We start from the raw sequence: 24,178 nt of genomic DNA, 5'->3' as shown, positions 1-24,178 counted from the left end.
ATATATTTTAATTCAACTAAATGTAAGACCTATATATACAATATTAAAAATCGGCAGATCTCCCATAGTGAAGTGTGAGTGACACCACGGGGGGGGGGGGGTGCTGCAGTCCCCGTCTGGGACGCCGGGGTCACTGGCCGATGGTGTCGCTCACAGCTTGCCGCGTGACGACACCTCGGCTGCTGATAGCGTAACCGATTACAGAGCCGCTGCGACTCAGAGGCAGCAGCAGCAGCAGACAGCAGCAGACTGCAACCTCCACACTCGCTCCTGCCCCCACTGGAGAGCTAGTGAGCTCGGCTGTGCTCTCCTCTACTCTCCTTCCTCCTCTCCTCCGTCCTCTCTGCAGTCCTTCTCAGACATGAAGGCTCGGTTCTGCTCCGACAGGATGCTCCTTCTGACCGCGCTGGTGTCGCTGCTCCTCGCGGGGCTGGCGGCCTCCTCCCCGGACCTCTTCGACAACCAACTCGGAGACATTAATTACTGCAAACTGCAATGCCAGCTCATCATCAAGAACAAAAGCCCGGCTAAAGTAAGTTCCCGTTCAGACGGTGTTGTAACCTACATGGGGCTGTGTGTTATAATATAACATCCTGACGGAGATGGGCAAGTAACCGCTTTCTCCCGTTCGAGTAACCTAGGATCCCACCTCTGGAGACGAGGGCACGTTCTGTCATTTAATAATGTATTCATCTGGATGTGCTCATCATCATGCCCGGGCTTGGATAGGCGGTGTGTGTTAAGGACTAATTCTATAGCGCGCACACACACACACACACACACACACACACACACACACACACACACACACACACACACACACACACACACACACACCATAGGGAGGCATTCAGATGCAGGGTAATGTCCAGCATTGGCTTCTCTTATGGACGTCGACTGATGATGGTGTGCATGGTGCTCGCCCCCGCTGCCCCTAGCATCTGGGCTTAATTCGATTTCTTAATCCGCATTCTGCAGTCCGTGAGGCCACGCGAGGTTTCAGTGAAAGTGTGCAGCGTTAAATCTTTAAAGCGTTAAACTGTCGTCCCGGTGCGCGTGCATGCTTGGTGCACGCGCGCAGCCTAAACACGATAAAGGACGGACAATGATTTGGGATGGGGGGGGGGGATGTCCTGTCGGAAGCCTTTCTTCTTCTTCCACATCTTCCTCCTCCTCCTCTACCCCTTGCGCTGGAGACTCAGGTGTGGTTCATCATCATCATCATCATCATCATCATCATCATCATCATCATCAGATCAGACCTGCAGACTCCGCACTACACTGTATCTCCGCAGAGTCTCCGGGACGTTTGATGGCGCCCTTAGGACTGGTGCGTTTAGGTGTTTCTGAAATGATGCGCCGCAGTCGGGCTGAACACGCTGTCTGCTGTCACTGATAGCTCCGATAATAGAGTCTGGACGGAGGCTAACGAGGAATACAAACACGGAACAGGAAACGTATTTGTGGGTGTGCATAAAACATTCCTTACATTAAAAATTATAACACGCACAAGCATGGGTGAAGAAACGTGACACATACAGTACGTAGGCCTACAGTAGCGCAATATGCACATTGCCCATTCTTCATTATGGAATCCTCTTTTCTCTTGGTTTTCTGCAGGCGTCGCTAGTGGGCGCTGTTTCTCTGTTGCTCGAGGAGAATGCAGTGACATTCTATAAGAGCTCTGCGACTTTTTCATTTAATTCTTTATTTATTTGATCTTTTATACCTTATGCGTTTGTTGTTACTTATCTCCGGTTATGTTGTACTCATCTAGGTTTATGAAAAAACACAATGCTTACTCACTGTTATATAGATAATTATATATCTTTTAATGACCGAGGCCTAATCTGTGGCCTCCCCGCTTCTCCATACATCCTGTGTCCTCCTGTCTCCCCCGTCTCCCCCGTCTCCCCCGTCTCCCCCTCTGGTTGCTAGGACTCCGTCATGAACGCCTGTCACCGTGGTTGCCGTCTCTACTCCATCTGTCAGTTCGTCAATGGCAACGCCGGCTTCAACACCAGCAGGGAGGAGTGCCAGGGAGGTAGGGGCCGCCCGTCTGTCTGTCTGCCCGTCTGTCTGTCTGTCTGTCTGTCTGCCCGTCTGTCTGTCTGTGGTCTGTCTGTCTGTCTGTCTGTCTCTGTCTGTCTGTCTGTCTGCCCTCTTGTCTGTCTGTCTGTCTGTCTGTCTGTCTGTCTGTCTGTCTGTCTGTCTGTCTGTCTGTCTGTCTGCCTGTCTGTTTCCTACCTCTCCTGATACCTGATTTATAATAATAATATAACACGACCCTTGTGGATCAGTGTCAGTTAAGCATCTGTCCAAGGTTTGTCTGTCTGTCTGTTTCCTACCTCTTCTCCCCATCATGTAATAATAATAATGTGTCATAATGATGCATAAGGACCCGTGTGGGCCCCCAAACCACCATGGTGGAATGGAGGATGCTTTATGTAGAACAATATTACAGGTCTGCTCCCATCTGGACAACTGGCAGGAGAACATCATCTATTGATTGACATGAAACAATCTATAACAATCGGTCTGTCTGTCTGTCTGTTTGTCCATATATCCCCACTAATTATAATGTCTCTCTCTCTCTCTCTCTCTCTCTCTCTCTCTCTCTCTCTCTCTCTCTCTCTCTCTCTCTCTCTCTCTCTCTCTCTCTCTCTCTCTCTCTCTCTGTGTGTGTGTGTCTCTCTGTCTCTCTCTCTCCCCCTCTCTCTCCCTCCCCCTCTCTCTCTCTCCCCCTCCCTCCCCCCCTCCCCCCCAGCCTGCCAGGAGGCCTATGTTAAGTTGCTGGAGCAGGAGGCGTGCTGCACCGGCTGTGCTAGCCAGCCCTCTGAGCCCGAGCTGCTGAGGAGGAAGGTGAGGGTGGTGATGACACACACACACACACACACACACACACACATATGCATTCACACACACCACGCAGTCACATACACCACGCACTCACACCTCTCTTTCCTCATCAACCTGGTGTGTGTGTGTGTGTGTGTGTGTGTGTGTGTGTGTGTGTGTGTGTGTGTGTGTGTGTGTGTGTGTGCAGCTCAAGGCCATGACCCACCGGCCCCAGCAGCCCTCCGTCATGGAGGCGATGTCGGGCTGGTTCAACGACATCGTCAGCTCCGCCCAGAGCTTCATCTCCTCAACGTGGACCTTCTACCTGCAGGCGGACGACGGCAAGGTGGTGGTGTTCCAGGTGAGCAGCAGCCTGTCTGTCTGTCTGTCTGTCTGTCTGTCTGTCTGTCTGTCTGTCTGTCTGTCTGTCTGTCCCGAGCCCCACAGTACAGCCACACACCTTCAACGTGTCGGCCCAGATCTCATGTCGTCATACGGCACCGTCCTCTCTAGAACCTGGTGACGCACTTCGCTGTACAGCGCAGGACTGGGAGACACTCAGAGACAGCTCTCCCCTCTCTAGAACCTGGTGACGCACTTCGCTGTACAGCGCAGGACTGGGCATTTTCAAGAGCTTAGTTTCTGTCGTGTATAAAATATGCTCCCAATGTTGTGAATAGTTGAGTTCCTTTTGAGTGACGTGAAACGGCCTCCAGAATGTTCCATTGTTGAACATCGCTGTATGCTGCGGCTTCGCGTTCTTCGGTGTTCACGCGTGTCGCGCACTTGTCATGCATTAAATTAACACTTCAATTAGCACCGAGAGCTCGTTCCAATTATAACTCAGGAGCTGTAACTCATTATAACTCTTCCTGTAGCGTGTGAATCCTACCGGCCGCGCGTGACACGACCCCGTCACAATATTCAAATTACCATATCAGATTGGATTCGATTAAATGGTATTTCATTTCACTACGTTACATTTTTGTTTTCCCTCTCAGGCTGAAGCCGGCCTCAGGGGAGAGTCTTTATACCGTTGGCCGGGCCGCTGTTGGCTGTAGTGTGGCGCTATGAGCTGGGGTGGAGAGGTCCTGGGGCGCGCTGCTAGCGCCCTGTCACGGACGGCCAGGGTGCTGGAGGACGACCGAGCCAGCGCCGGTATTCGGAGCAGACCTGCACGGGAATAGCCTTCTTTAAAGCACTACTTCAGCGAGACTTCACCTGGGGGAAAAAAAGGGTTATTTGACAAAATGTCAACGTGCAATTATAGAAAGAACTTGCCCGCATTTAAGTGGAGGACGTCAAATTTAATTTCATTCATAGGAATTAAGTCAACATGAAATTAATTATGTCACCGTTTTCAGCGAACCCTCATGCACTTTTGTAAAGATCTGTTGAATCATCAAACAGTCGGTGCCAAACGGACATTTTCCAGCAAATAACAAAGTGCCTGGTATCGCTTTTCTTAATTGATTTAACCGCAATTCAATTCTGCTGAGCTAAGCACCGAGCGCTTTACACTGAGCCTGGTTGTGTTTGCCTACCCAGACACAGACACACTGCGCTGGGATCAGGGTCCAGGAACGGCTGGGTGGCTGAACAGCGATTAAAGGAAGTCATCTACAGTGAGGGGAAAAAAAACCCACCTAGCATACAATTCCCAAACTTTCTTTAGGTTTTCAGACGGGTGCGCTGGTTTTATGACCCTGACGTGTTTTCATAGACTGAGAGCCCCTCCCCCCTAAACCCTACTGTGTTTATGACAAAAGAAATGTGATGAACCAACATAACATTACCATTCCATACTTTCTTGAGACTGCGGTTGTCTTCAGGGTGCGTTGGTTTTATGGACCTGATGTGCTGATGGAGCCTGAAGGAGGGTGGGGTGGACTCCAGACTCGCTCGGGGGTGGGGCGGGGTTTAGGACGGAGCGCAGCCAGACGTAGGCCGGCTCTCTGAATGAAGAAACAATAACAACAGAGAGGCTCTCTGAGGGGTGTGTGTGTGTGTGTGTGTGTGTGTGTGTGTGTGTGTGTGTGTGTGTGTGTGTGTGTGTGTGTGTGTGTGTGTGTGTGTGTGTGTGTGTGTGTGTGTGTGTGTGTGTGTGTGTGTTTAGAACAGGTCTGCCATGGAGGATTTCATGGTGCTGGAGGTTGAACTGCAGTTCTCCGCAGCCTCATGCATGACAAGGAGCACACAGGAAACCCTATAGAGGGATCGCCGCGGCCACGAGGTCAGATTACATTCAGGTCAACGTTTACTGTCAGATCCAAACCAGAACCCTGCCCGGAACCGAGGAGGGGAGAGAGTGGGAGAGAGAGGAGGAGGGAGAGAGAGGAGGAGGGAGAGAGAGAGGAGGGAGAGGGAGAGAGAGGAGGAGGAGAGAGAGAGAGAGAGAGAGAGAGAGAGAGAGAGAGAGAGAGAGAGAGAGAGAGAGAGAGAGAGAGGAGGAGAGAGAGAGAGAGAGAGAGAGAGAGAGAGAGAGGAGAGGGAGAGGGAGAGGAGGAGGAGGAGGAGGAGGAGGGAGAGGGAGAGGGAGGAGGGTGGGAAGATATAAGGAGGGAGAGAGGGAGGGAGAGAGAGAGGCAGGGAGGGAGACAAAGAGGGAGAGAGGAGGAGAAGAGAGAGGGAGGGAGAGAGAGGGAGAGAGAGAGAGGAGGAGGGAGAGGGAGGAGGGTGGGAAGATATAAGGAGGGAGGGAGAGAGAGAGAGAGGCAGGGCGGGAGACAAAGAGGGAGAGAGAGGAGGAGGAGAAAAGGGAGGGAGAGAGGGCGAGAGACGGATGACGGAGACAGAGGAGGAAGTCAGAGGGAGGAGGGGGAGATGGAGGAGGGAGAGAGAGGAGGTTGGGGGGGGCGTCTCTCTCTCTTTCTCTCTCTCTCCCTCTCTCCCCACCCCCACCCAGTTAGGTGCAGCCGGTCAGCTGATTTAATAATCAGCGATCAATACACCAGTAATCCCAGGGTGTGACCCCCCAGGGTGTGACCCCCCCAGGGTGTGACCCCCCAGGCTCCTCCACGCTGGTGTGTTAAAGAGGAACCTCCCTCTGAATCCATTTCCTTGTGACGACTGGTTGGAATTTAAATCCATTCATCAATAACATCAATCAATGAATGAATCGATGCCCATGTTGCTCCTCTTGCATCTGATATCAGCTCTGTGGCTCTTGAGATTTGTCACGTAGATATTGAATGGTTTTAAGAGCTTTGTTTTTTTACATGGTCATTGACGCTGAACATAAATCCGTTCTATCGTGTGTAATCACTGTTGAGATTAAATACAACCCCGTCCAGTCCGTCGTACCGAGAGAGCACAGGCCCCAACTCAGCCCAGACTCTGGGATCCCCAACAGGGGGGCAAGTTTCTGTCTATGTTGATTATTTCCACTACCCCTTGGCCTCTCTCTTTCAAACCTCCACCCTCCATCTCTCCCTCTCCCTCCCCCTCTCCCCTCCCCTCTCTCTCTGTGAAGGCAGAGTCTCTCTCTCTCTCGCTCTCTCGCTCTCGCCCTCTCGCTCTCTCGCTCTCTCTCTCTCTCTCTCCACTCTCTCTGTGAAGGCAGTCTTTCTTTCTTTCTTTCTTTTTTTTTTTCTTTCTTTCTTTCTTTCTTTCTTTCTTTCTTTCTTTCTTTCTTTCTTTCTTTCTTTCTTTCTTTCTTTCTTTCTTTCTTTCTTTCTTTTGTTCTCTCTCCCTCTCTCACTGTCTTTCTATCTCCCTCTCTCTCGCTCTCTCTCTCTCTCTCTCTCCTTCACTCTCTCTCTCGTAATGCGTGACAGATGCAGGTCCGCTGTCTCTCTCTCGTCGGTGGGATCGTTCCAAACTCGAGTCGCTGCCAATTAACCGCCTGACGTTCCCTCGGTCACATGACCTTTCTGGTTTCGCTCCGCTCCTGGTTCCGTTACACCGCGCAGTTACACTGAAACCAGATTCACACTGGGGACCTTCCCACGTTGGGTTCACTATACTGTATGTGTATATATATATATATATATATATATATATATATATATATATATATCCCTTCACCCCCTTGAGTATCTTAGTCCACTGATAGAATAGAATAGACTTTAATTGTCATTTTGCAGTAGATCCATTTGAAATTGGCTTATGTGGCCAATAAAACAATGCTCACATATACACTCACGCAATAAATAGCATAAAATACAGAATAAAAGACACATTTTGAGAAAACATCGTCAAGGCAACATTGATACTCTGCTTAGACGGCACATGCCATCAATTATTGTTCTTAAGTGATGTTTTATATTATGTTATATGATTTAAAACATTATACTAGGCTCTATATTTAATATATTTACTTATAATATGATATTTATGTAAGAATTATATTATATTTTACTATATATAAAAAACCTAAAATGTTATACTTGGGCCTTTGACGCTTTCGACTTCTCTTGCGAGTTGATTCCGTAGCTAGCTCGTATATGCTGCTCTAGCTAGTTAGTGTCCGCTACATTCGCTCGCTCAAACTAGTCAAGCTAGTATATGCTACACTAGCTAGCTAGCGTACACTACACCTGCACTCTAAAACAGCTGTTTCTACAAAGACAAAGTAATAAACTGTCCAGTTCCACTGAGCTTTAGGCCAGCAGCATTCGTCAGGACATTGTTCAGCAAGAAAACAATTGCATCTTTATTATTTTATCTACAAATGTGTGGCTGGCATCCTGTGAGTATCGCTATGCATGAAACTGGGAATGAGTGTAAAGATAACTGCCACTGACAGCCCAAGTGAGCACTTCAAGAAAATCACTGCAAGCTTTGGGTTGCTGCAGTGCAGGTGTGTATGTGTGTGTGTGTGTGTGGGTGTGTGTGTGCAGGTGTGTGTGTGTGTGCGTGTGTGTATTGCTGAGGCCGGCGTTCTCCCGTTGCTGGCCGCTTGAATTGCAGCAGAGAGCTGCAATTCAAGACCTGAGAGGAACCTACAGAATCGTTTGTAATGAGTTCTCCAGGGGAAACAGAATGATGCGGCACATAATAAGAAAATAGTGTGTGTCTGTCTCTGTGTGTGTGTGTGTGTGTGTGTGTGTGTGTCTGTATGCGCACCCATCTGTGTGTGTGTGTGTGTGTGTGTGTGTTTGCGCACCCATCTGTGTGTGTGTGTGTGTGTGTGTGTGTGTGTGTGTGTGTGTGTGTGTGTGTGTGTGTGTGTGTGTGTGTGTGTGTGTGTGTGTGTGTGTGTGTGTGTGTGTGTGTGTGTGGAAGAACAACTAGAAAGCAAAATAAAAACACGCCGGCTGTATGTTTCCCATCATGTCTAATCCCGAGCAGCGCGACCTCCCTCCGTCCTTTCGGTGCGGGCCCAGCTGCGTGTGCGCCCTCCTACTGACACAGGCTGACAGCCATGTTGTTGTTTGGAGAGACAGCGTCCTGTTGGAAAGATGGCGTCATGTCCTGTCGCACGCAATGGTTTTCATTCACGCTCACACGTCACCCCGGCTTTAAAGTCGGAGCTCCTCTTCTGGGGCTCCGCGGGCCTGGGTTGGTGACGTCGTCAGCCATGCCCGCTGAGGTGAAAGAGTGAGTCTGGGGAGTTCTGCGGTGAATGAGTGAGTGTGGATGAGTGAGTGTGGATAGTGCTGTGGTGAATGAGTGTGTGTGGATAGTGCTGTGGTGCATGAGTGAGTGTAGATAGTGCTGTGGTGAATGAGTGAGTGTGGATGAGTGAGTGTGGATAGTGCTGTGGTGAATGAATGAGTGAGTGTGGATAGTGCTGTGGTGGATGAGTGAGTGTGGCTAGTGCTGTGGTGAATGAACGAGTGAGTTTGGATAGTGCTGTGGTGGATGAGTGAGTGTGGCTAGTGCTGTGGTGAATGAATGAGTGAGTGTGGATAGTGCTGTGGTGAATGAATGAGTGAGTGTGGATAGTGCTGTGGTGAATGAGTGAGTGAGTGTGGATAGTGCTGTGGTGAATGAGTGCTGTGGTGAATGAGTGAGTGTGGATTGTGCTGTGGTGCTGCTCCCCCCCTCCCCATCTGCCTCCAATCCCGGTCCCCCCCCCCCCGTGTGTGTGTGTGTGTGTGTGTGTGTCACTCGCCCCCTGTGTGTGTGTGTGTGTGTGTGATTCTCGCCCCCTGTGTGTGTGTGTGTGTGTGTGTGTGTGTGTGTGTGTGTGTGTCTCTCGCCCCCTGTGTGTGTGTGTGTGTGTGTGTGTGTGTGTGTGTGTGTGTGTGTCTCGCCCCCTGTGTGTGTGTATGTGTGTGTGTGTGTGTGTGTGTGTCTCTCGCCCCCTGTGTGTGTGTGTGTGTGTGTGTGTGTGTGTGTGTGTGTGTGTGTGTGTGTGTGTCTCATCTTGTTCTCCCTCTCTCCCCAGAGCCGGCCAGACGCTGACTACAACCTCCCCGAGCTCCAGGCCCCCGAGCCCCACCCCAACCCCGCCGAGAAGCCCTGGCTGAAGGTCCACGCCCACACCCAGAGGCCCCACGGTGAGGACACACACACGCACGCACGCACGCACGCACGCACGCACGCACGCACGCACGCACACACGGACGCACGCACGCACGCACACACTAGAGATGCGCGGTTGGCGGTTGCAGACCCGCCACGGATCGGGCGGATGACGCGACAACAAAAGATTATAATAAATTACAAATATTTTAATTTAATTCGGGCAGGGGGCGGTAAAACCTATCAAAACCAAAATATTTATTCTTCTTTTTATTCTTATATATAACATCTTCCGGCGGTGAATTATATTTGATCATTCACTGTTGCTAAGCAGATCGCTGTCAAGGAATGTGGATCTTTTTTTTTGTGGTAACCTGTCAACCCCAGCGTCTTCGGTTGCTAAGCGACGTCAACGTCTTTGGGGGCGGACTATTGATCGCTTCAGAGATGCCAGCGCAGGCAATAGGCTATCCTACCAGGGACATTAGCCTTGCAATATCATTTCTTCATTGGATCAGTCTCCTTTCAAGAACACGCAAGAGCTTTCTAGCATCGCGTCAGCAGCGCCTTGCAGCGCCGTATAAGTAATAGCCCATCCGCGCATCTCTAACACACACACACACACGCACACAAATCCTATAGTCACTGGCTGAACACACCCCACGGTGAGGTGGAAAATGAAAAGATACTTAAAAGTATTTACATGGACGCCAGGAGACACAGGGCTTTTATTGTGTTGATGGTGGGATTTTTATTGTGTTGACTGGGGGGCTTTTATTGTGTTGATGGTGAGGCTTTTATTGTGTTGAATGGTTGGGCTTTTATCGTGTTGAATGGTGGGGCTTTTATTGTGTTGAATGGTAGGGCTTTTATTGTGTTGAATGGCGGGGCTTTTATTGTGTTGATGGTGGGTATTTTATTGGGTTGATGGTGGGGCTTTTATTGTGTTGACTGGGGGTCTTTTATTGTGTTGGTGGTGGGGCTTTTATTGTGTTGTTGGTGGGGCTTTTATTGTGTTGATGGTGGGTCTTTTATTGTGTTGATGGTGGGGCTTTTATTGTGTTGGTGGTGGGGCTTTTGTTGTGTGAATGGTAGGTCTTTTATTGTGTTGGTGGTGGGGCTTTTATTGTGTTGACACGGGGCTTTTATTGTGTTGATGGATGGGCTTTTATTGTGTTGATGGTGGGGCTTTTATTGTGTTGACTGGGGGTCTTTTATTGTGTTGATGGATGGTCTTTTATTGTGATGATGGTGGGTTTTTATTGTGTTGACTGGGGGTCTTTTATTGTGTTGATGGTTGGGCTTTTATTGTGTTGATGGTGGGGCTTTTATTGTGTTGACTGGGGGTCTTTTATTGTGTTGATGGTTTTGGGGCTTTTATTGTGTTGATGGTGGGGCTTTTATTGTGTTGACTGGGGGTCTTTTATTGTGTTGACCGGGGGTCTTTTATTGTTTGATGGTGGGGCTTTTATTGTGTTGACTGGGGGTCTTTTATTGTGTTGATGGTGGGGCTTTTATTGTGTTGACTGGGGATCTTTTATTGTGTTGATGGTGGGGCTTTTATTGTGTTGGTGGTGTGCAGGCGCCCGGGGCCACAGGGAGAAGGGAGCCCCCGCCGGCCCTGCAGGGAAGGGGAAGCGGGCCGGGCAGCACCCAGAGGACACCTCCACCGAGCACGACTTCCTGGGCTGCATGTCCAGGTGAGAGGGATGCTACTGTGTACATTAGATACACTAATCGACCTGTCTGCCTGTCTGTCTGTCTGTCTGTCTGTCTGTACGATATGTGTCTGTCTGACTGTGTGTCTGTATGTCTGTCTGACTGCGTTACATGTCTGTGTTCCATGGTTGTGGAAAAGCGCTTTACAGAATAATTTAATCCAGATCTCCCCCTCATATTGACAGACCCATTAGAGATGGACATGGTCCTGAGATGCTCATTGATTCCTCGTAAACCATCTATGACTCTCTCTATCTCTCCTGGTCTCTCTCCCGGTCTCTCTCCTGGTCTCTCCCCCTCTCTCCCCCTCCCTCTCCGGGTCTCTCTCCCGGTCTCTCTCCTGGTCTCTCCCCCTCCATTTCCGGGTCTCTCTCCCGGTCTCTCTCTCCTGGTCTCTCTCTCCCGGTCTCTCTCTCCCGGTCCCTCCCCCTCTCTCTCCCCCTCTCTCTCCCGGTCTCTCTCTCCCGGTCCCTCCCCCTCTCTCTCCCCCTCTCTCTCCCGGTCTCTCTCTCCCGGTCTCTCTCTCCCGGTCCCTCCCCCTCTCTCCCGGTCTCTCTCTCCCGGTCTCTCTCCCCCTCTCTCTCCTGGTCTCTCTCTCCCCCTCTCTCTCTCCCGGTCTCTCTCCCGGTCTCTCTCCCCCTCTCTCTCTCCCCCTCTCTCTCCCCCCCTCTCTCTCCCGGTCTCTCTCCCCCTCTCTCTCTCCCTCTCTCTCTCTCTCTCTCCCCCTCTCTCTCCCCCTCTCTCTCTCCCGGTCTCTCTCCCGGTCTCTCTCCCCCTCTCTCTCTCCCCCTCTCTCTCTCCCTCTCTCTCTCTCTCTCCCCCTCTCTCTCCCCCTCTCTCTCTCCCGGTCCCTCCCCCTCTCTCTCTCTCTCTCTCTCCCTCTCTCTCTCCCTCTCTCTCTCTCTCTCCCCCTCTCTCCCCCTCTCTCTCCCCCGGTCTCTCCCTCCTCCAGGCGTTCCGGTCTGCCGCGGTGGATCCTGGCGGCCTGCCTCTTCCTCTCCATCATGGTCATGTTGTGGCTGAGCTGTGCCAGTCTGGTCACTGCGCCGGAGCAGCACATCAAGACCCAGGTAGACACACGCACGCGCACACACACACACACACACACACACACACACACACACACACACACACACACACACACACACACACACACACACACACACACACGTAGGCACACACGAAAACACACGCACACAAAAAACAAAGACACACTCAAAAACTCTCTCTCACTCACACACACACACAAACGCACAAACCCATTCACACGTATACAAACCGAGGGTCGCGGGTTAACCTTCCCAATATGTGAATGCGTCAACCTCGATCCTTGCATGCTGTAACTTTTCGAGAGTGGCAGGCAGCCCATCGCTTTATCCTTTTAGAAGACATTCACCCCCTTCCCGTCGGTAGGTGACGGTCCACCACCGGCCACTAGAGTGCGCTTCTGTCAAAATGAGATGGTTTCCACATTGCGCTGCGCAGCCGCCAACAAATGTGGTGTCAAGACGACCCCTTAATGCAAACGGCGTGGTCAGGGGAGCCTCGCGCCTCGGCCCTGTACCGCCGCTGTCTCCGCGTTCAAACCAGTTCCGATCGGGAGGACGTACAAACAGCCCTTGTCAGCACTTTGTGGAGCCCGGACGTCTGCCATTAATCACGGCGCTGACGTCAGCCAATGCCGGGTGGATTAAAGTGTCCGCGCTCGCGACACGCTCGTCAGCTGGCCGGCGTTACTCGCTTCCAACAGAGCGGCGTGTGAGCATGAATTAGTGGGGGTGGGGGGCGGGTTAGTGCCGAGAAGAAGCAGAAGAAGAAAACCCCTCTTTTATAAATGCGATCCATTTACCAGACACCGACTCCCTCCCCTCCCCTCCCTCCCCTCTCGCCCCCTCCCCAGCTGAGCATCAACGGAGACAAGGAGTTCATAGACGACTGCGGCCACAAGGTCAACCCCTACCACCTGACACCTGTGATCGCCGTCACCGTGAAGCAGCTGCACCCGGACGAGCAGGAAGCGGGACCGCTGCCGGTCAAGGTGGACCTCGACAAGACCTGCGTCTAGACGACCAGCCGACCGACACACCGACACCCAGAGACTAGGAGAGCAGCTGGATGGGACGCCATGTTGAGGTCTTTGTTGCCCTCTCGGGCTCGGAGGGGGGGGGGGGGGGGGGTGTAGTGGGTAGATATACACACGCACACACACACATACAACCGCACACACCCCGCACACACACACATACACACACACACACACACACACACACAAACGCACACATAGAAGCATTTACAAAACTCCAGCAATCGTCAGCTTCTCTTCTCATTTAATATCGGTAAAAGCATGGCAATCTCCATTTCTCTGCGCTAGGTAGAACCATATTTAACCCCGTCCAGGCCCCCCCCCCCCCCCCCCCCCCTCATGTACAGTCCAAGTCTACAGTGCGTACGTTTGGAATGAATGAATGCCTTCAGAGCCCACTCGTTAGGGAATCCACTCCGCTCAAAGCTTAGCGCTGAGCCAACTCCTGTTTGATAGCAGCAGTGGCCTGAGTCAATGTACTGCTACAGAAGAGCTATGGATACTAGGTGGTAGTAGTACTATGGGTACTAGGTAGTACTACTGTAGGTAGTAGATAGTAGCGCTATGGATACTTGTAGGTGGTGCTACTATAGATATTAGGTGGTACTACTATAGAGAGTAGATAGAAGTGCTATGGATACTAGGTAGTACTACTATAGATTCTAGGTAGTACTACTATATATAGTAGATAGTAGTGCTATGGATACTAGGTAGTACTACTATAGGTACTAGATAGTACTATACATATACTAGAAGTACTATGGATACTATGTATTACTAGTGTAGATAGTTGATAGTATTACTATGGATACTAGGTAGTACTACTATAGAGAGTAGATATAGTACTATCGATACTAGGTAGTACTACTATAGAGAGTAGATATTAGTACTATTGATACTAGGTATTACTACTATAGAGAGTAGATAGTAGTACAATCAATACTAGGTAGTACTACTACAGAGAGTAGATAGTAGTACTATTGATACTAGGTGGTACTACTGTAGATAGTAGATAGTAGTGCTATGGATACTAGGTAGTACTACTATAGAGAGTAGATATAGTACTATCGATACTAGGTGGTACTACTGTAGATAGTAGTGCTATGGATACTAGGTAGTACTACTATAGAGAGTAGATAGTAGTACAATCGATACTAGGTAGTACTACTATAGAGAGTAGATAGTAGTACTATCGATACTAGGTAGTACTACTATAGAGAGTAGATAGTAGTACTATCGATACTAGGTAGTACTACTATAGAGAGTAGATAGTAGTACTATCGATACTAGGTGGTACTACTGTAGAGAGTAGATACTAGTACTATGGATACTAGGTGGTACTACTGTAGATAGTAGATACTAGTACTATGGATACTAGGTGGTACTACTGTAGATAGTTGCTAGGCACCACTGCTCCTGTTTTCCTTCTACCTGAAGCTGCTCCGGTGTGACGGGGAAGACGGACGGAAGCCTTTCTGAGGCGGTTGTACTTCCCACCGACCGGAGGCCAGTGTCCGCTTTACGATGGATTCCGATTGGTCGGTTCCCCCTGGCGGTTTAGATTAATCAGGGGAGAGAGAGAGACGGAGAAAGAGAGAAAGGGAGAGGGGGGGAGAGAGAGGGAGAAGGAGAGAGAAAGAGAGAGGGAGGGAGAGAGAATAGGACCGAGGGAAAGGATAAAGACAGGGAAGACTGAGAGTTGATATCCATAAGCTCTCCGTGTGGAGCTGGTGCAGGGGGGGGGGGCACGTGGCGGTCTGTTTGGCTCTTTGATCGCCAAGAAGTGTCCCACGTTTGAGAGCGCGCGCTGAAGGTCTAATTAGCGTATACAGTTACAGATCCAAACTAGGATCTGCACACGGATGCTTAAGTCCTTAAGAGGTGTGTCTGTGTGCGTGTGGGTGTGTGTGTGTGCGTCTGTTGCGCGTGCGTGTGTGTGTGTGTGCACGCGTGTATGTGTGTGCGCGAGTGTGCGTGTGTGTGTGTGTGTGTGTGTGTGTGTGTATGTGTGTGTGAATGCACACACTCAGGCAAGTGTGTGTAGTTCAGAGGTGTGTCTGGTTACTGCACAAAATAAATGCTACCCGTAATTGGCAACGGTATAACTGGACTCAATCTGAAAATGTACAACTTTATAGTCTATTTATTTATTCCAGTATTTATTCAAAAGACATCGACCACCTCATGATGTGATTAATCGTGCCATGTACTGCGAAACATCTGCAACTGCTAAACTGTAAAATACATTCTAATCGTTGTTCTGACACAGTGGGGGTGCCGGGATTATGCATATTATTACACATTATTATGAACACATTAATAATCTTGTAAAATTGTAATAAATGTTCCACGTGCTTTCGAATTATCTACAATTTTGTATGTCATAGGAGCGCATACTAAAAGGCATAACTTGTAATGTTACGACACATAATGCAAGGCTTGGAGCATCTGATGACAGTCGGTTGCACAGGTCTTAGAGATGAGTTTTTGTTCCCGTTCGCTGTGTCAGAGCGCTCTGTTTTATTCCAGGCTACTTAGAGAACACGCAGTGCATGTTTGTGATGCTTCACTTGTTAATCTTACTGCCCATTCCTGCCCCGACAAAGCCCACCGTAGCCTTGTGGTCCCTTTGTGTTGCTAACTACTGTAAATGTTTACTAGAATGTGGAACAACTGATTAAAGAATTGTAATATTCTCATTTCTATGTTTTAAGGGGAAAAAACTGAAAGGTTTTAATTTAAATCCACCAAATATCCACTCCTGACTCTGTTGAAAAGGCACTCCGATACACGAGTGGTTTAAAATATACTCTTTCCTTGTTACAGGTCTCAAGTTTCAATTACATTATATTACATGACAAAGAATTAAATAAACCGTTTTCATGGTAAATTAACTGGGTTTTTTGTCTTTTGGATCACTTTCCTTTATACCCTAACTTCATGGACTAATAACTGAGGTAATTGTGTTTTATTCTTTTTGCTAATTTGCTGTTGGACAATGAAGTGATAGATCTAAAAGGTTGAAGAAAAGTAAGTGAAAGAAGTGGCAATGAATCAATGTAATATAAACACAAGAGCGTGTGTAAACAGAGCACACACCGATTCTCATTCGTCGAAATGAAAGCACTCCGTGTGAACTACATTTCACCCACACGATGGCGACAGAGACCAAGTTTCTTACAATTGATGAGAAAACAAGTAGGCCTGCTAAAATTTAAACTACGTCAGCGTAGATCACATGGGCTACTCAACACATTAACGCACGAGTGCATAATAAATGCAAATTAACGGTTCCAATGTTTCTGTCACGCAGACAGAGACACACAGGGTGTGTTATGTACCGCTGCTTGATCCGGATCGACACTGCTGCTTCATCTGGATCAATATGTACTGCTTGATCCAGATCAATATCTTCCGCTGCTTGATCCGGATCGATGCATCCATTCGTTCCATGACTAATAAAGATATACAAAATGAAGCACTAATTCCACTGTAGTGCCACTTCAATCTCTCTCTCTCTCTCTCTCTCTCTCTCTCTCTCTCTCTCTCTCTCTCTCTCTCTCTCTCTCTCTCTCTCTCTCTCTCTCTCTCTCTCTCTCTCTCTCTCTCTCTCTCTCTCTCTCTCTCTCTCTCTCTCTCTCTCTCTCTCTCTCTCTCTCTCTCTCTCTCTCTCTCTCTCTCTCTCTCTCTCTCTCTCTCTCTCGCTATCTCTCTCTCTCTCTCGCTATCTCTCTCGCTATCTCTCTCACTGTCTGTCCCTTAAGGCCTTTGTTGACACAGTTAAACCTTTACAACCGGACAACACGTGTCGTAAATGCCACAGACCCTCCCACCACAACCGATGACTCAGAACAATAGATTCTCCCTCCACTGTCCCGTCTGCAGTCTCAGCTTATCAACACCAGATCATCTCAACAGGAGTTGTTTCGGTCTGAAGCAAGCGGTTCAATTACTGAGCAAGTGAAAAACATAAGCACTTATATTATTAAAGGGCATCTTCCAGAGAGAAATGTTTTTCATGATATTATCAGGAGGGGTATTTTCCAACTATTTCCTCTAATTGAGACCATTTTATGATTATTATAGACTCAAGGATTCTTGTAGGCTACGTTTGAATCTGAGTGTAAGGTATTCGGTGATCATTGAACCTTCTACCTCTGGTTGATTTCTCCAATTGTTAATAGTTCGCACAAGTTAGTGAACTATCAATAATGGGAACAATTAACAGTGGGTTGCATTGATAATCAAATAAATAACTACATGAATCACGATATATTCTAAGTATCTATTTTTACTTTTTACTGCTTCTATATGCCTTATAGAGACTCCCTATAAGTACTTGAGGAAAGTTGTCATGTAGAGTGAGTGAAGTTAAGCCCATTCTCGGAGCTTTAACAGACCGCTGGTCTAAAGTTAGACGCCTGTTGCAGTTCTTCCTTCCGCCCATAGGGGGAGCTATGTCTCCAGGTTTGAACCCCGCGTGGCTCTCACAAAACATTTGAATAATTCCAAGGGGCACTGTTGTGTCTCTCTCTCTCTCTCCCCCTCTTTCTCTCTCTCTCGCTCTCCTCCCCTCTCTCTCTCTCTCTCTCTCGCCCCCCCCCTCTCTCTCGCCATCCTCTCCTCTGTCACCCTCCGTTTCTTCCTCTATCTCTTCCCTCTTCTTCTCCAGTAGAAAGAGGCGCTGCTCTTATCTGACCAGACCTGCTGCACGAGGCGACCTGCCGTGCATTAAACAAGCCCCCACCTCTGGTGCGAACGCCCGCACATACGCCCGCTCGCACAAACACACACACACGCGCACGCACGCACAGACTCGCACACGCGTGCGCAGACGCAGAGAGCACCGCTGGATTTGAGTGGCAGGAGAAGCGAACGTAGATTAGAGGGCGAGAGTCCGTCATTACGAACGGTTTGACCGTAAATGTGGGTGTCATTGTCTGTCTAGGATGTGTCTATAAAACCGTGTGACGGTGTTTTGAGAAGGCGAGGCATACACAACTATCTCGCTGTCCTCCTCTGTCAAACAAAGTTGACCAAAGATAAATATAGGCCCACTCTGTGATAAGGGAATCATGTGTGAACCGGTTCGAGAACAATCGTTCCCCTTATTTGTGAAGTTGGCCTACATGAAACGACCAGTAACAATATTATCGCAGAGTAAGCTATTACAAAAAAGGAGCCTCTGTTAACAGTAAGGTTGACAATATTTTGAAATCGGCCGATTGCTCCTGCAGGCTTTCAAGAGCTGATATCACTCTTCCACTAGTTGGGAACTTTAAGTCGACTGCGTTACAGGAGGCCTCGTCCTGGTGGGAAATCAACATGTCGATAGGAGAGACCTGAGAACGTGAGTCTGATCTGTTTAATTGCGTTGCTGAAAAGTTGTTTGCTTCACATAAGCACATTCCAAGGTGTGCACACATGTCTGCACGCACACAGACACACACGCACACACTCACAAAGACGCACACAGACAGTCTCACAAACACACATACATACACAGACTCACAGACAAACTGAGAAAATGAAGTCAAGAAAGACAAAACAATGTTACTCAAGTGTGCATAATTTCCCATTAATATTTAGCAACATATCAAATAAAGCCCTGCCCAAACACATAACTTACATCACATATACACTTACACAGGAAGACACAGACATGTACATAGCACGGATGCTACCCGGACTATTAAACTCCAAGCTGCCCGACACGCCACTCTCAAAACTCGGCGCACAGGCATGAGTGGACGGTTTCAAGTTGCCCATTCTGTGAATTGATTCTACTATGAGCCTACACGAATCTCCGCTTTTAAGAGCGGGGTGAATGTAAGAAGTATCAAGTTATATTTAGTACCTTTCGGTATTTTAACCATAGACGAGAACGGTTTGGTTTTGTTGTTGAATATTATAGGTATATGTAAGTAAATAAAAGGCGAAAAATGTATCGCGTTTGAGCCGTTCTGAGCTGTCTTTGTTGTGCAGCCTAGTCGCTTACCCCACTCTGGAAAATGGTATATTCCACAATTTATTCCAGGGAAAGACTGACAGTTTTTTGGGTCATGAAGCAGCTGTTCAAGTCAGCGGCTGTTCCCCCCTCCGCTGGAATAAGAAATTAGTCCATTTTAAAGTAAATAACTAAAACCTCTGGCTGATAAGCAGGAATTATAGAAAAGTGGGCATTCTCAATTTATTAAGAAAGAGGCGCAAACAGTTAAATCCAATAAATATGTATTTTTCCCTTCTCCATCAAATTATTGGACACATTGTTGTTAGAGTGAAGTTATTAACATCACAGGAAGGTATAAATATACAAATAATGGAGTATGGTTCGCTAATTGTATCACATTTCAAGTAGGTTAAGGAAAGGTCAGATCAAGACTACCCGTGCAATTTGGTCCTCTCTCACGTTAAAGCAGGTTCTAAGTAATTATTTATGATTATCCTAGCTCCCACGTGCACTTCAATGGGAAATTAGCCGTCTGGTTAGTATCAATTGGGCCATAATTTGGTGGAGAGAGGTAATATATGGCACTGTTTTTGTGTAATGTCAATAATGCATATTCCTTAATCCATATTCCTCAATCCATCCGTTCAAAGGATCACAGGCAGCTAAAGTGAGTTGGAACGTCTATAATTGTTCAACATACATCAGTCAAACAGTGGTTCAACTTTAATTATGCAATGTAGTATGTCTCTCTCTCTCTCTCTCTCTCTCTCTCTCTCTCTCTCTCTCTCTCTCTCTCTCTCTCTCTCTCTCTCTCTCTCTCTCTACAAACTCATGTATCATATCTGTAACATTTGGACGATGTCTGGTGTCCGAGAGGGCCGCTGAACCTCCGTTCTTCTCTCTCGGTGGTAGAGGGGAGCTTTGTGAAAGAAGGTTCCAGACCCTCACCTGTCCATGTGATACCCCTTTGGAGACGGACCTGGTGGCGCTGTGAAAGCACCATGGATATGAAAGAGAGTAGATGCTCTGTCGTCTGTGTGTAGCAGAGAGACGGCCGGAGGCTCACATCACTGTGTCACGTCAACTTTACTTTATGGGTGTTCAGCCTGGAGGACTCTGAGTGGTTCACGTTCAGTTCACATGCAGCAGCACCCAATAAACAGCATTAGTGTGTGTGTCTGTGTGTGTGTCATGATTGTGTGCGTCATGTGTTTGTATGCATGTGTGTGTCTGTGTGTGTGTGTGTGTGTGTGTTTGTTGTATGTATGTGTGTTGTTTGTGTATGCGTGTGTGTGGTTCGTGTGTGTGTTTGCATTGTGTGTGCGTCGTATGTCAGGGTGTTGTGTTGTATGTGTGTGTGTGTGCGTGTGTCAGTGTTGTGTGTGCACGTGTGTGTCACGTTAGTGCGCTTGTGAGTGTCGTGTGTGCCAGGTCCTCTAAATGCTTGTCAGGCTGGAGAGTGTAGCGCCCGGCACCTTTGACCGGTCCATAATATCACATACATCCACCTCCGTCTGGTGGAGCGTGTCTGTCTGTCCAACGTTTATCGGGAGGCGGAGTGGTCGGTTAGCTCTGATCCGTCCTTGAGCCGCGAAAACCCTCATGTCTGAATGGATGGCCAGCATGGTCGCCTGAGCTGTCTCTGTTTGTCTGTGTGTGTGTGTGTGTGTGTGTGTGTGTGTGTGTGTCTGTGTGTGTGTGTGTGTGTGTGTGTGTGTGTGTGTGTGTGTGTGTGTGTGTGTGTGTGTGTGTGTGTGTGTGTGTGTGTGTGTGTGTGTGTGTGTGAGTGACAGTGTTTGATTCGGTAGCCTATACGGTTGTTCTCGATTGTATACAGACAAAAAATTGAACTATGGACACAAATCTGAAAATTTGAAGCTCATGTATCAACTAAAAGACTCCAGACTGCTAAACTCTAAGCACAAATCCACTCTTTTCACAATTTTGCCAAACTCTAAGAAAAAATCTCATCATTTAGCACACCTGGTTCACCTGGGTCACACTGTTCTTCAAAACACAAAAAAAAATGACCAATAAGTCTAACTCACTTCTCACCGGTTGAAACTCAGCTGGCAAACCACTTCAATCATGTGTCAGAGCATAAAAGAGGACTCGGTGAGCTCTACTGTGTTGTAGATATGGTCCTTTGGCCTGATCAGGATTGGAGGTGGGATACATACTGATTTACATGTAGATCTGTTTCACCTCATTTATATTCTTATTTTTATTTTTTGTTGGCCTACGAAAAGCTTTTTAGCAGTCAGTTCAGCTGAACAGTTTACTGTATCACAGTAAAAAAATATATATTTGCTTTTTTACCTTTTTGTAATTGTGCTTGCACTGATTTCATCATTACATCCCCGAAAGACAGTCTAAACATTTTCTTACTGTAATATTTTTCATTTTACCTATCAGTGCAATTACTGTACTGTAATTAACCAAAATAGGTAACATTTGTGTATTGTCAGAACAATGTTGCAGCATCAACTATAGGTGTACAGTATGACTCTGGGAAGCTGGGATTGTGAGTTTAGCCCATTGTAGCTCATTGGATAGACAAATATGCATTGTATCCTATTCTGATACGATTGTGTCAATGCAATATTTATATGATATATTCACAGTATTGTGTTACAATATGGCAACGGTCTTTATACTATAGGTACCACCTAATTGCAACTTGAAAAATAAATCTATTTCTTAACAATTTTATACATTGCATGTAACATGGCCTCATGAAGCCAAAACGTATGTAAATAGTATTTTGATGGAAGTGGTTTGAATTGATCACAGCAGTGTTTAATCGGTGCTCTCCAAGAGATATTCATTTGATAGCTGTGCTTACTGTTTGGCGGGAAAAGTTTTGGGAAGAATTTGCGTAGTTTTGACAAATGAATAACTCTTCTCAGGTTTGTGTTTAGAGTTTTGAGAAATTGAGCTTTGGGCCCAATCCCATTTCTACCCCTTAGCCCTTCCCCTTAGCCCTCCCCCTTGTTTTGCAATGGTAAGGGTAAGGGTTAGGGCCACGGGGGCTCGGCTGCCGGGCGAAACATGACCCCCTCAGCCCTGACCCCATCCATCACGGTGGACGGACGTACGGACCGGGAGAGACGGATGGCTGGCGGGGATGTGTGTAGGGGGGGGGATGGATATATAGATGGGAAGACGTAATACAGACAGAAATACAGACACAGAAAGACACGCTTGCAGACAGACACACACACAAACACATGTATAGACATACAGGCCTACAGATGGCCCTACGGAAAAACATACTGATTGACGGACACGAAGACAGACAGACACCCCTTCCCGGAAGACATACCTCTACTTGTGCGGCATAGCTTTGGTGGTTTTGTCAAACCTCAGAGTTTACATTTCCATTTGGTCCTCTTGCATAGATTTGCAGCTGCCAATCAGCGGAGAGGCACAGTGCGAAGCAACGTTTGGTTTTGTACGACGATTCAGCGTGTGTCATCTTCAAATTTGGTTAAGACTGATTTTGTCGTCGTGTTAAGGTTCCCCGGGCTGTGTTGTTCGTTAAGGCATTCATATCGATCTAGTTATCTCCGCTGTCGCATGTAATGTAATTGAACCGCGGCGGTTATTTTTCCAGATCTTTGCGAGCGCACAGCGAGCGCTACTGTTATTCTCCTAATGACATCAAGCCCTTCCCCCGGCTCATTGGCCGAGCCACAGACAATAAAACAGGCGGCCACTAAAGCGAGTCACAGGGGAACATGCCTGCGCTGAAGTAAGGGGGGCATGATTGAATAGATAAACTCTATTGAATCGAGGTGCGTTACGCCCGGCACGTTGCTGTATATTACGCCGTCCGACATTATTTGTGTATTGATGCCACGGCGCGCAGATCCGTTTCCAAAAGCACCCATTATCCGCTCGCGCGGACCACCCGCCGCACGGGGTGACACTATCTCCGCCGACCATTACTCAACGATATACGACTCGAGACGGTACTGCCAGCGCCCGTGTGCGGCGCGGTCTCCGGATAGAGATAGGGGAACCCGGCGAGAGAGGGAACACACCCGGCGCTCACGCCCCAAGACGGATGGAGTTATGGAGGCCGGTGGCCTCGGAGGCCGGGGAGGCCTGTTGCTTGTCAAGGAGGTTGGAGATCAGATGCTATCGGGCTGAGGAGGTGTACGCCGTTTCACACACACAAACACACACTCACACATTAGTACGTACGCACACATAGACACACACTCACATACGCACGCACACACGCACGCACGCACGCACGCACGCACGCACGCACGCACGCACGCACGCACCTCCTCCCCCACCCCCACCCTACCCTGCGCCCCCCCCCCCCCCCCCCCCAGCCCAGCTGCGGGGTCCCGGCTCTCGTTCTGCGGTACGTTTATGTTAAGGATAACGCGACGGGCCCACCGTTGTAATCCGCGAGCCGGCCAAACAGAAGGTGTAAGGATTACCACGGGCTAACTGTAGCCTCTTCAGTTGTTCTGCCACCTCAAGAGGATCCTAATTGTGCTAAATCTCATTATTTACGGCTGGCTGTGGAGACGGCTTCCTTGGAGTGGCCGGTGTGTCTTTAAACAGATCAGTCGCCAGCCAGTTCTGGTAATGCCAGCATTACGTTACACTGCAAGTAAACACATTTGCAGACACAGAGGTGTGGGTGTGTGGGGTATGGGGAAAAGAATCAACGCAGAGTGATGCACACATTTAGGTAAACACACGCACGCACACACACGCACACACACACACACACACGCACACAGCACACAGCACAGGAGGAGAATGCCATTAGAGACTGACTGCTCACTGTGTGTTTTGTACTTGCGTGGTTCATTTTTGTGTGTATGTGCGTCCGTGTGGCTGTGTGTGGGTGTGTTTGCGTTGTGTGTTCGCCCTCATGCAAATCCATTAAGCAGCGTCAAAAAACAATGGTTAAAAAAAAGATAGGACTTGTTTTTCTTCTAAAACCCTCGACTGAGATGCTCTTTATGTTGCGCTGGCTAGACCAGCTGCATTGTGTCTCAGAGGGAAAACGGGATGGCTTCCAGATATGAACTTTCATTGTTTGCTACAATGAGAATCATAAATGGAGACATGGAGACAGTCACTACCTTAAGTGCAAGCCTGGCGACAGCTACATCCAAGAGGCTTCAAGAACATATTATTCTTAACGT

The 24,178-nt window shown here is 48.3% G+C and overlaps 1 protein-coding gene and 1 long non-coding RNA gene across 2 annotated transcripts; both read left to right on the top strand.

Annotated features, from left to right (window-relative positions):
- Positions 1-122: 122 nt before the first annotated feature.
- tmem59l (transmembrane protein 59-like) lies at positions 123-13,151 on the top strand. The gene is made up of 8 exons (XM_030373390.1): positions 123-532; positions 1,939-2,044; positions 2,768-2,862; positions 3,047-3,199; positions 9,173-9,284; positions 10,832-10,949; positions 11,921-12,038; positions 12,869-13,151. Exons 1-8 carry the CDS (start codon positions 362-364, stop codon positions 13,031-13,033), a joined length of 1,038 nt encoding a protein of 345 aa, XP_030229250.1. The 5' UTR covers positions 123-361; the 3' UTR covers positions 13,034-13,151.
- Positions 13,152-13,176: 25 nt separating this feature from the next.
- LOC115556228 (uncharacterized) lies at positions 13,177-15,945 on the top strand. Its single transcript, XR_003978958.1, has 2 exons — positions 13,177-14,190; positions 14,236-15,945. It is a non-coding gene; the product is annotated as an uncharacterized LOC115556228 (long non-coding RNA).
- Positions 15,946-24,178: the final 8,233 nt, after the last annotated feature.

The sequence above is a fragment of the Gadus morhua genome, chromosome 12, assembly GCF_902167405.1.
Source record: "Gadus morhua chromosome 12, gadMor3.0, whole genome shotgun sequence".
In the NCBI taxonomy this organism is placed as follows: domain Eukaryota; kingdom Metazoa; phylum Chordata; class Actinopteri; order Gadiformes; family Gadidae; genus Gadus; species Gadus morhua.
Note: the sequence above shows the minus strand (reverse complement) of the source record. Positions and strands in the feature narration are given on the sequence as shown.